The sequence below is a fragment of the Rhinolophus ferrumequinum genome, chromosome 3 (genome assembly GCF_004115265.2).
Source record: "Rhinolophus ferrumequinum isolate MPI-CBG mRhiFer1 chromosome 3, mRhiFer1_v1.p, whole genome shotgun sequence".
Lineage (NCBI taxonomy): Eukaryota > Metazoa > Chordata > Mammalia > Chiroptera > Rhinolophidae > Rhinolophus > Rhinolophus ferrumequinum.
Genome location: NC_046286.1, coordinates 28,720,056 through 28,732,395, shown reverse-complemented (window position 1 = coordinate 28,732,395; position 12,340 = coordinate 28,720,056). Strand labels below are relative to the sequence as shown.

General features: G+C 31.5%; 1 protein-coding gene across 1 annotated transcript in view; it reads left to right on the top strand.

Moving 5' to 3' along the window:
• The first annotated feature begins 6,831 nt into the window (after positions 1–6,831).
• EYS (eyes shut homolog) overlaps positions 6,832–12,340 on the top strand; it is a 136,792-nt gene continuing 131,283 nt past the window's right edge. Inside the window, 2 exon segments of the mRNA XM_033103634.1 lie at positions 6,832–7,591; positions 11,806–11,919. Of these exon segments, the coding sequence (XP_032959525.1) occupies positions 6,832–7,591; positions 11,806–11,919 (874 nt within the window).

Genomic DNA, 12,340 nt, shown 5'->3' with positions numbered 1-12,340 from the left:
AACAGTAAATTTATATTCTATCGGGAGTTGGACAGATACATAATGGTTTTGACATTGATAGTTGCTTTCACATCTTAAATCCCTCATGAAACATTTTAATTATTTAAATTATTGCATTTTTAAAACTTTAGTAATAATAAAATAGAATTTTACTAAGGTTAATAAATTTTGAAAGGTTCAAGAATGTAATTTATTCTACATTTTCGTCACTTAAATAGATGGCACTTTGTTTTGGATATGTTAGGGTCACTTATCTGTCTTCTGTCAATGTCATTTTATCGTTGTTGTTTTTCTCTTGTCTGTATGTTTTAATCCTTTCTTTTTCACTTTCACTATCTTTTCAATTTACTTTCTTTTCTCCAGCAACTTTGTTTTGCCTCCTCCTTTACCTTTTTCTTGACTAGAGATTACCCTCCTTTTAATTTCCTTAAAACATTTAAGAAGTATGAGTCATATTGAGTTTGTTTCTATGACAGTACATTTTGTTTTCTTTTTATGTAAATTCATGGCAAATAGAATCCCTCATTCATCTGAAGAGTGAACATTTCAAATTATATAGTTTGTTTTGCCTTTCAAAATTATAATTTATAAGTTTTATTTTAACATATCAGATGGGAATATTAATACAGGATTTTCTTAATTTTACATTTTCCAGTCTGGAACTGAAATGACTAAGGAAAGGGCCACCTTGGACCTTGCCCAGACCAGTGACCTTTTCCACCACAGCCATTATTTTCTTACTCATCTAGACATTCAGATCTTTAAAGAATGTGGGCCTCAGGCAGATTTCACAAGACTTAAAAATCACTATTAAAGACCTTAGCAAGGAATACTTATATCTCTAGCATATACAAAAAAAGATGTAGCAAAATCTGTCACTTCGGTGGCATTTAACATTGCCAAGGAATATATTTTAGAAAGCAAGGATTGGTACCTGAACTTGGCAAAATAGTTTTAACACTCAAAAGAGCTTTGGCTGTAAGTCAAATATAGCCTCTGGCTTTTCATGTATTTTAGCTTTGTAAATTTTAATGACAGGCCAGTATTTTAACAAAAATAAACATTTTTAAAATTTTTATGGAAACTGAAATGTATAGACAATGGAAGGAAAGTTTCACCTAAATTGAGAAAAAAAAAAAAAAGAGGGACAGTCTATAAAATAATATTCTTAATGAAGTGTGGAGAGAAGGGAAGCCTAAAATAAGGCATAATTTATCCAAACTTTTTATTTTATAAAACCATTTCTGTTTCCTAACAGCAAATAATCATCTTGGTAAAATATGTTGTTAAATCATTTGCTTTTTAATATTAATATTTTCAACCGCTAGATAATTGCAATCTTCTTGAGGTACTATTTCAAATGAAAAATTAGAGTGTTACTAATTAATTTCTTATTCCATAGTGTGTATTCTGATATGTCAGCAATGATCTCTATACAATGTCGTATGTAAAATGCAATGTTTTGATACAATTTAATCACAAGACAGAAAAGTTAATGTAAAATCCATAATAGTAGTTAAAGTGATAGTCCATATTTGGTGACTCCTTTATAATCTATATTTAGTTAGTTTCCAGGAATCATTAATTCTCAATTTTAATTATAATACATTGATTTTTCTTTCCATTCCCATTACCAGCTTTGACCCAGATATTATACACTAACTTGATTACAGCAAGTATAATTTAAATGGTTTCCTTAAATGCAGCTTTTCTCATTGTGTTATAAAAAGATCTCAGTAAAGAGATAGGGCATATTATCATGAAAGAGTTAAATAATGAAACCTGATGTAATCATTTACATTCTCATTTTAGTCATCTGCAAAATTGGAATAGATATGATGATACGTATGCATTCTGATTAGTCAAATTGTTTTGAAGGGTACACACACATACACACACACACACACACACACACACAGAGGTATTATGATACTATTGCAAATCATTTCTAGCCTAGATATTTACAGAAAACATATTTTAATTTACACCAGACAAATTCTATTTCTTATGATATATTAAGTACTTTTAAAATAATAGCTATTTAAAAATGCTGAGGCTTATTCATTGAGCATGTGGAATAAAACGGAAAATAGTTTTAAAACAATGGCTGACTAAATTTAATCCCTAGCCATTTCAGCATGTTAAAAGAGTATCATAAAGTGATACATTTATAAGTAAATGAGAATGAGCAAAACAAAAAGGCCTGACCTTATTCCAACCCTAAACCTAATCCCATCACATGCTTCATTTCTACACTCATCCTTGTGGTTCATCCTGTCTCCTACCATCACTGACCCCTACACATTCCCTATATTCACTCCATTCTTAACTGTTCCTTCATTTTAGAATTATGGAAAGGTAAGGGATAGAAGTAAAATGATTTTCAGGGACTAGAATGAAGAAGAATATTTACATATCATTACTTCTTTGTTTACTCTTTTGTGTTTCATAATTTTTTTTTTCCCCACGAGTTTTCTACATTTGATTTTTCTATCCCTTGACTCCTATTAACCCACCATTTCACTCTAAATCTTTCTGTTGCTATTTCATCAATTAAACTGCATTGTAATCATCAAATTTAGTAAAGTCACTTCATAATTTATGTAAGTAGTAACTCTTTAAAAATTTTGAAGACCTTTTCCTCCTTTGTTTTCTTTAACAGAATGTGAAGTTATTTTGAGATATTTTCTTTCGCCTATCTCATGAACATTATTGTCTTTAAGAATTTTATCTTTGTCATATTTTACCTGTTAGCCCCTTTGCCTAATCTCATGTCTTCTTGGTAACAATGTTTTAAAATATTCTTCCTAAATTGGTTGTCTCCATTCCATTGCTGTTATCTCAACTTTAATGTTACAATTTACTATTTGTGCCCTTTTCTGGACTCCCCGCTAGGATTTTTATCCTTCATGCTACTGGTGGCCATATTGGCAATTCGTAAACACACATTTTCATTCCCCTCCTACAATTTTAATCTAATATGTGGTATCCAAAATGTGTTCTGCAGTCTTTAGAGCTCAGGCACAAAACATTAGTATTTTATATCTGTTAATTTTATCTCTTATATTTCTGATTCATTTTTTGTGTATATTTTATCAAGTGTAATATTTAATTTATAAAAGTAAATACCTATTTATTTTGGAAGTCATACTTCATAATGGGGTAAAAATTGTAAAAGACCACTGGTATACGGAATCAACTACAAATTAATTTAAAGCTTCCACAGTTCATGATGTGATGCGTTGGGCAAATGCAAGCGAGTTACACACATTATCTCTAATCTTCACTAAGCTGTCTTTCATTGGACGCCTATTATAATCCAAACACTATAATAGGCACATTGCTTTCAAATCATTCTTTGTTAACATAAGATTTATTTATGTGAATCTATTTCCTTATGTTTTAAGTCATTCAAGAAGATTATCAATTTGAAAGGGAGAATATCATCTATGTTTTATTACATAGATTTATGTGGAATCTGAATTGGGCTTTACTTGTTAGAGTAACCTAACTACAAAGCTAATACACAAGTGATACAGCTCACATCATTTGAAATTACTTGGCAATTTTTCCTCTGAAATGTCATCACAGTGGCATTGCTGTCAAGTGATAATGTGGTTGTGATTATGTAGAATGCCATGAATGGCTCCGTCACAATCCCTGGATATCTAGGCACTTGGCTCAAGGATTTCTAAGACGTCAGCATCACATGGGATGAAAATTATTTCTTATTTCAATTCTTTAAACATACTATGAACATATATGTGTGTGTATATGTGTGTGTGTGTTTGTGTGTGTGTGTGTTTAGAAGTGAGCAGAATGCCATTTTGCTTGCTACTTTGTATAGGATTTGAACCATGTCTTTATAAATGAAGAACTGAGTCGCACATTATCATACTTACCTTCTGAATCCAAATTACAGCTCTGTATTCAAAAGTATCCATATGTGATATTTATATTAATCTTCTAATAAAAATCAAAGCATTTTGTATTCAGCATATACAGATGCAAATTGAACTCATAGAAGTTTGCTGGGTTTTTTATGCTGCTATTTTTATTTAAATGTTTTTGAGATGAAAATGCAATACATCAAGTCACTTTCTCTTAGAAAATATAAATGCACGATAATTAGGGACCCAGAGAATTCTGAGAAGCATGGGATTGTCCACACAGTAATGTGAGCTCACATCTGCAGCTAGTCTAAAAATGTCACACAGACCTAATTCTGCTTCAATGCAAATGTAACTTGGTTTTTAGCATTTCTGTGTGGAAATACATTGGTGACTATGTTTGTTTCAGCCCATTTACTATTTCTTTTTCAACTGGGCCACTGGGAAAATAATGTGCCTGTGCAGGTTGATACTATTGTAAATTTGTGATTTACAGCCACAAAGGTATTTCAGTATTGTCTAGTCATCCTTCTATTTAGTCTTAATTAACTTTCTCACACATTTTCCTCACAATTTATTTCAAATCTTGTCCAATCTCTTCCCTTCAAACACACCATCTCCACCAATCACCTCATATTTCATAGAGAAATTAGAAGGTCCCACAAGATTAATGCCTCAATTTCCTGCCACCAAAGTCACAACCTTACTAGTCTACAATAATCTTTCTTCTTTCCTCCTACTCTGCACTATATTCATTGCCACTTTTCTTTTTCTATACAGCTTTATTATCTCCCTATGTGTCCTTTTCTCATGCTTTAAATGAAATCAAGTCTTTCACATTTTACAACAATCTTCTAGCATCTTTACATACATATTGAAATATAAAAATACATGATTAATATGATCTGATTTAGATTGATCATATATGCTCATATCTGTATATGTCACTGATGTCTGGATACTTCAACAAGAAAATTACAGACAGGCGTCAAATTCAATGTATGTAAAAGGGATCTGACATCCCTTCTCCCTGACGATTTTGTTTCTGCACCTGCTCCTCCCAGGTTTCTTTCTCTCTCTTTAGGTCAATGACCTTCAAGATTGTGTAGTTCTACCATTTAAATATTTCTGGACTCCACCAGTGTTACTCTATTTCCACTGCTACTGTATTACTCAGGCCATCACCATTGTTTCACTAGATTAGTGCTACTGCCTTCTCCATAGTCAAGTATGTCTCAGCTCTCCCAATTGTACCCACTAGTACATTCCTTACATTGGAATGAAAGTCATGTCATTAAAATAAAATTTTCTCTTGTTAATCTCCTGCATAAAATATTCAAGAGGTTCTCCATTTCCCTATGAGCTCCTTCACTTACAATGCCTGCCCCTTCTGGATATACTCTCTATTTAAATCAAAGTTTATATTTTATCATGATTTCTTTTCCCTCTACAACTAAAAGCTCAACCTCTCCTACTTCTTCAAAGGTATCCAGTATCAAACACATTTCAAAATCTTTAGCTAGATGTTTTCTCTAGGAATTCCCCTCCTTGGCAATTTTCCCAGATGGTTCAATTACATTGTCCAAGCTTATCCTTGTTTCCTATTAAATGTCCATGCTATATGTTCTTATAGTTCTCTAAATTATATTTTTGATAGCAAATTGGTGATGTCGCTTGCCTAACAATCTATCTCCTTCACTACATTTTTAGTTCTAATTTCACTTGGTCATTGATGAATTCTTAGTACTAGCATATCATCATGCACATAGATTAGGATCGCATAGATTTGTTTAAAATATTCTTTACACCTTAGCAAGATTATTAATTTAAAATCCAGAAGTTATGATTGATTTATTCCAAATGACCAAGATCATACAGAACTTTTAGTTCTAAGAAAGTTATAATTTAACCTTTTCTGTGTGCATATTAAGATAATATATTACTTACATGAATTCATATTTTATAGATTTATAATATCCACAACTGAATTTGCAAAGAGGTAATTTATAACTCAAATTCAATGTCTACATGATCTAAAATAGACATTAAGATGTTAGCCTTACCACACTTATTTGATATTAATTACCAAATTAATTACATAACATAATGGCATAAAATCATTTAAATAATATTTAATTGATAGTTAAGGCATCTTAGAAAGGCTGGGATTTTTAACCTGACAAACCTGGATTTTAGTTGTTGAGTGAAATTGGACAATAATAAAGGCTACCATTTATTGAATGACATATATATTTAAATAGTCTAATTCAATCTTTAGTACTACCTTGTTAATTTTCAATACCACTATGTTAATTTCTTTAAATAGATATATTTAATGTAGTTTTACCTATATAAGAGTGGAGGAAATTAAAGCTCATATGATCTAAGAACATAGAATGAATAAATAACATAACAGATCCGTAATAGATTTTCTATTATACCATTTATCTTTGTTGTCAGAATTTGAGTTTTGTTGTAAAGTTTATAGTTTGTTTGTTAATCAAGTAGTATAGTTATTTGCATAGAGAAAACTCTCAATGAGTGGTAGTTACTTTTTTTTAATTGAGTCAGTATATTGAATCTCAAAATCCCAGTTTGGGTTCCTGCCTTCCTTATGGGAGTAACGATGCCTTCCAACAGCTAAGAATTTTTTTTTGTATGATTAAGTAATTTAGGAAATCTTCACTAACAATGTATGTTTTTGTTTTTCTTTTTAAAGTAACATTGAAACCAGTTAGCCTCTACTTTCTTGATCAAAATCCAGTCATTAAATCCACTTCCACTTTGGGAGTAGTAAAAAAAAAAAAAAAAGAAAAAGAAAAAAGAAAAGCTAGTTCCCAGGAATCCCTGAATGAAATTTCTAGAAAATTTGAAAGCCCATTTATTTTGAGCAATTCTTTATGACATTTTCATGATAGACTATAAAGTACAATTCCCCATAATGACTAAAAAATTAATTATGCTTCTGAACCTGGTGGTTCTTCACAGCATGTTTATAAATGGAAAAGCTACATGTAAATGGCAATTTGTGGAAAAATGGCATACACAATCCTCATCATCATATGTGGTGAACTGCCCATTAACAAAAAACATCTGCATGGACCTATATGGAGATTGCTGGTTTGGGGATGTAAATACTAAAATGAACACTTCAGGCAATCAAGTTGTTCCCTAGATTTGCCCTTTGCAAATTCAATTAGGAGACATCCTTATAATTTCTTCTGAACCATCTCTTCAATCTCCGGAAATATATTTGATGAATGTTTCTGAAGCATCATTCATTGACTGTCAGCAGAATACCACAGCTAAAGATCAATTACTTTTTGGTTGCAAATGGAAAGGAATGCACACTGTTAATTCTCAGTGGCTGAGTGTTGGGACCCATTGTTTTATCACAGTAAAGGCAAGCGGCCTTGCACTTTGCCAACTGGGACTTCGACTAAATGTGATGGTGAAAGTGAAAGAACAGTCTTGCCAGGAACATCTGAGTTCAGAACTTTGCTCTGGGCAATGTAAACGTCTTACTGAAGCTTGGAGCAAGACATACAATTGTCATTGTGAGCCTCCATTTTCTGGAAAATACTGCCAGGAACTTGATGCATGTTCTTATAAACCATGTAAAAATAATGGCAGTTGTGTTAATAAAAGAGAAAAATGGAAAAAGCAATAATATGAATGTATCTGTCACCGACCATTTACAGGTAAAATTGCTTTTTAAAATAACTTTGCCAACTGGAACTTCGACTAAATGTGACGGTGAAAGAACAGTCTTGCCAGAAACAGTCTTACCAGGAATAAAAAACTGAATTCATACACTGCCATTTATCAAAAAACAAAATATATTTTTAACCTTTTTGTAGGTTTCTTGGACTGAGATGAAATTGGATTCTTGATATCTTATAATCCTATTAGGCATTTTCTAAAACAAGTCGTTTGCTTATTTTAAGAGGAATCGTGAAATGCTTATTTTCACATCTTTCCCAAAATTCACTTTTTTTTAACTTTTTTTTCTTTTTTTTTTTAGTTTCAGGTGTACAAAATAACGCAATAGTTAGACATTTCACCCCTCACAAAGTGATAAACCCCTTCCCCCAATATGTTGCCCCTCTGACATCTTATATATCTGTTACAATTGCATTAACTCCATTCCCTATGCTGTACTCCGTATCCTGTGGAGTATCCTATATATCCTTATATCCTATATATAAAATTATAGTTGACACAATATTACTCAAGTTCAGCTTCGGGTGTACAGTGCAGTGGTCAAGCATCTGTACTGTCCATGAAGTGTTCTTCTTAATAAGACATGTTCCCATCTGATGCCCTACAAAACCTTTACATTACCCAAAATTCACTTTCAATGTCTCATTGAAAAATGAGATTATCAGAATAATATGTTTAAGTCATTACATGAAATTCCCAAGCTTGTGATATTTTGGCTAAACAGTTGTGGATCTGGGTTGAGGAAGGGAAGGAACCACGTGGTTAGAGGAGAAGACATTGAAGTTACTTGGGAGAGTTGGGGAGGAAAAGAAATTGTGACCCAAAGCATTATCCTTAGTGGATGTTGGTGTGGCACCTATAAAGTGATAGATAGGTAATAGTGACAAGGAAGGAAAAAGCATGAAATAATTAATAACTGTCACAAGTCAAAGGATAGGTGATGATGAGAAATGGTTGTACAAGGAAGACATTTGGTGAGTAGATGAAACCAGAAAAGGGCAATCTAAAAACAATGTAAATTATATTACTGAGGCTGAAGTAAGAATTTGAGGGAAAATAAGCTATATTTGAAAGTTTACTAGAAAATTTGGGTCATCAGAAGAAAGTGAAAAGAAACATTGAGAAATGCAGGGAATATTTAAAGTTTAGAAATTTATGAAAGAGTTTTTTGTGTTTTTTTTGTTTGTTTGTTTGTTTTGTTTTTTAATGAAAGTTTTGGAGATCTGGTGTGGAGAATTACAAGGATAATAGGTAAGACAAGGATTATCTAACAAAGTGAAATACTTGGGGCTGTTGGCAACGATAATACCGGAAAACAAATAGCGGATTAGTAGAATATTTAGGTCATGAGAAAGGAAGGAGAGTTAGCAGTAGATAAGATGAGCAGATGGGACTCAAAGATATAACTAATTTTGAAGGGAGGCTATAGGTTTTTTTTTTCCATGAAGCCTGGGAAGACTCCATTGGAACCAAGTTTGAAGAGGCTGTGCAATAAAATGTAATGAAAGACCTCAATAAACTATTGTAGGTTCCAAAATCCACCTAAGCCAATCTTTCAAAGAGTAATTTTAGACTCTATAGTAGGCAAGTACCAAGGCCATTTCAGAAGTTAATCTGAGCAATATCCACTGAATATAATCTCTCTATAACTGGGATCAAAGTTTCATTTGACTCTACTGGCATGGTGATAATAGATATGTTACCCTACTAATTCTGGAGTATATCAGTTAAAATTAAGACAGGTTTTTTTAAAAAGTGAAAGCACTCAAACTGCTGATTTGGGGTAATAAAAAATCAATTTAATTGGAAGCTTCTAAAGCATACATTTTAAGAGGTCCAAAGAATTTTAAAGAATATTTGGCCAGAAAGTTTCTGCCATTATGAGAATATGGACATATATGTCAATAATATTGACTTATATGTCAGTCATATATCATGGAATATTATTTCAATGAATTTATATAACTGCAGTGTTTTTTTTTCTTAGCTGATGTTTGTTTGTTTGCTTGTTTATTTTTTAGAAATACAACCATAGATCATTTGAATCACTAAATTTTAAACACCATAAAAGTAGTGAATATTACTGATTTATTGTTTAAAACATTGAGAATAAAACGTTATGCCACTTTAATTATAATACACTTTGATTTTAAATTTCAGAAGATAGATACAGAATATATAGAATTATCCAAAAAAACTGAGAATGTTCACTGTGTTAGTTTGCTAGTGTTATCCTAATAAAGTACCACATTTTAAGTTGCTTCGACAACAGAATTTCATTTTCTGATTTCTAGCGGCTAATTATTTAAGATCAAGGTATTCTCAGGACTGGTTTCTTCTGACGTTTCTCCCCTTGGTCAATAGAGAGCCATCTCCCCGTGTCTTCATATTGTCTTCCTTCTGTATGTGTCTGTGTGTCCAAATTTTATTTTATTATAAGACCTGAGTTATATTTGATTAGGACCCACCCTAATGACTTCATTTAACCTCTATTACCTTTCTAAAGACCCTATATTCAAATATAATCACACTATGAATCTCTGGGAGTTAGGATTCCAAAATACTAATTTGGGGACAGGGAGGGTCACAATTTATCCCAATACACTCACTAAGGCTAAAATAAGACATGACCTACTAAATGGTCTATTAATTTAGTTTTTATGATGAAAATATTTATACAATTACAAATAATTCTGTTTACTTATATTTTCATTGTATTAAAGGTTGTTTGGAGGTAAATGAAGGAAGAGTGTTCTGCATTAGTGAGGCAGGAATGTCAGTCTCTAAGGAATTTGAAAGGCATTATTGACAATGGCAAAATCTGCTTAGAAATTAAATTAACAATTCAATTAGAATGGGGGGAGTCCTTTTCCCAAATTATGTGCAACTCTTTTGTAGTAACATTTGTCCATTTGCCATGCCCTGAAATTGTTGAGGCATATTCTTGAAGTATATCATGAAAGATATTATGAGATGATTAACTGCATAAAAAATATATTATGCAAACTTATGGTATGTGATATAGTAGGACCACAATAGTTTATGTAAATGGGATTTAGAAAACTTGATATAGCAGCAAGAGGAGGAAAGTGTAGAATTAAGAAGTCTATGCATAGTTTTTAAAAATCCAAGCAGCCTTTCCTCTTTTTCCCCCCAGAATTTTAAATGTTATTTGATATTTTATTTTATTGTGGAAAGAATACTTAACCTACCTGCCCCTCTTAAACAAAATTTTAAGTGTACAATGTATTGTTGTTGACTATAAGTGCAATCTTGTACAGAAGATCTCTAGAGCTTATTCATCTTGCTTAACTAAAACCTTATGCCATGGTTCCTCTTCTGATGGTATAATGATTTTGCATTTTGAATCATTACCTTGACTAGGTGATAGAGCTAAGACACAATATACATTTGAATGTGTCAGTTTATAAATTACCACTGTAATGCTACCAGTGAACATTGAAGAACTGGTACTTAAGTGTGTTAATATTATCAACTATCAAGACATGATTAATAAATTCAAATTATCATAGAAATTAACTAAAGCTCAAATATCAATAATCAGAAGAATATTTGACTATTAAATTATTAGTCAGTTAGAAGACTGAAAAACTGATGTAAAATTTGTTAAAATTAATCGTTTCCATTTAAATACATCATCATGGAGCACTATTTCTTAATTAGAATTACATTTTGTCTATATATCTATATCAATCGATCGATTGATCAATAGATATACCTGTATATCTATCTATCTATATCTATCTATATCTACATCTATATCTATCTATCTGTCTATCTATCTATCTATCTATCTATCTATCTATCTATCTATCTATCTATATATTGTTGTTAATGTTATTGGGGAATATTGGGGAACAGTGTGTTTCTCCAGGGCCCATCAGCTCCAAGTCATTGTCCTTCAATCTAGTTGTGGAGGGCACAGCTGAGCTCCAAGTCCAGTTGCTGTTTTCAATTTTAGTTACAGGGGGTGCAGCTCACCACCCCATGTGGAAATTGAAATAGCAACCTTGTTGTTGAGAGCTCGCGCTCTAGTATACTGAGCCATCTGGCCGCGCCTTGTCAATATTTTTTATTGCTCATTATTGAAGAATTTGGGAAAATCAGTGACCATAATTAACTATTTATATACAATGTAAATCATTGAAACATTTTTTTTTCACTTTTGCAGGCATAAATTGTTCAAAAATAATTGGCCATTATCAACCACATATGTGTTTCCATGGGAATGGCAGCAATATTACTTCAAATAGTTTTATTTGTGAATATGATGAAACATTTTCAGGTAAAAATGCATGTTTATGTATATATATATATATATATATATATATACATATATATGCACATAATTTTATTTTTTCTTATTAATTTCAAATTAAATTTAAAAAATTTCATTCTTTGCTGAAAAATACAATTTTAGAGGTTCTATACTCTGACTTATTTTTAGGGATAAGCTGAATAAATCTATTTGGCTAACAATTAATTGCCAAATATTCCATAATATATGAAGAATTTGAATATACCAGTTGACAAGTTTTTTATTATGATAAATACATTTTGTTCTTAAGTTCTAATACACTTTTGAAATAGTGAACATTTGGCAGACAATTTACAGAATTATATCTAACTCATTTCCTTAAATAACATGTCATTACAGACAAAGCTCCTTTTACGAAGAATAAAAATGTTTTATTCTCACATGAATT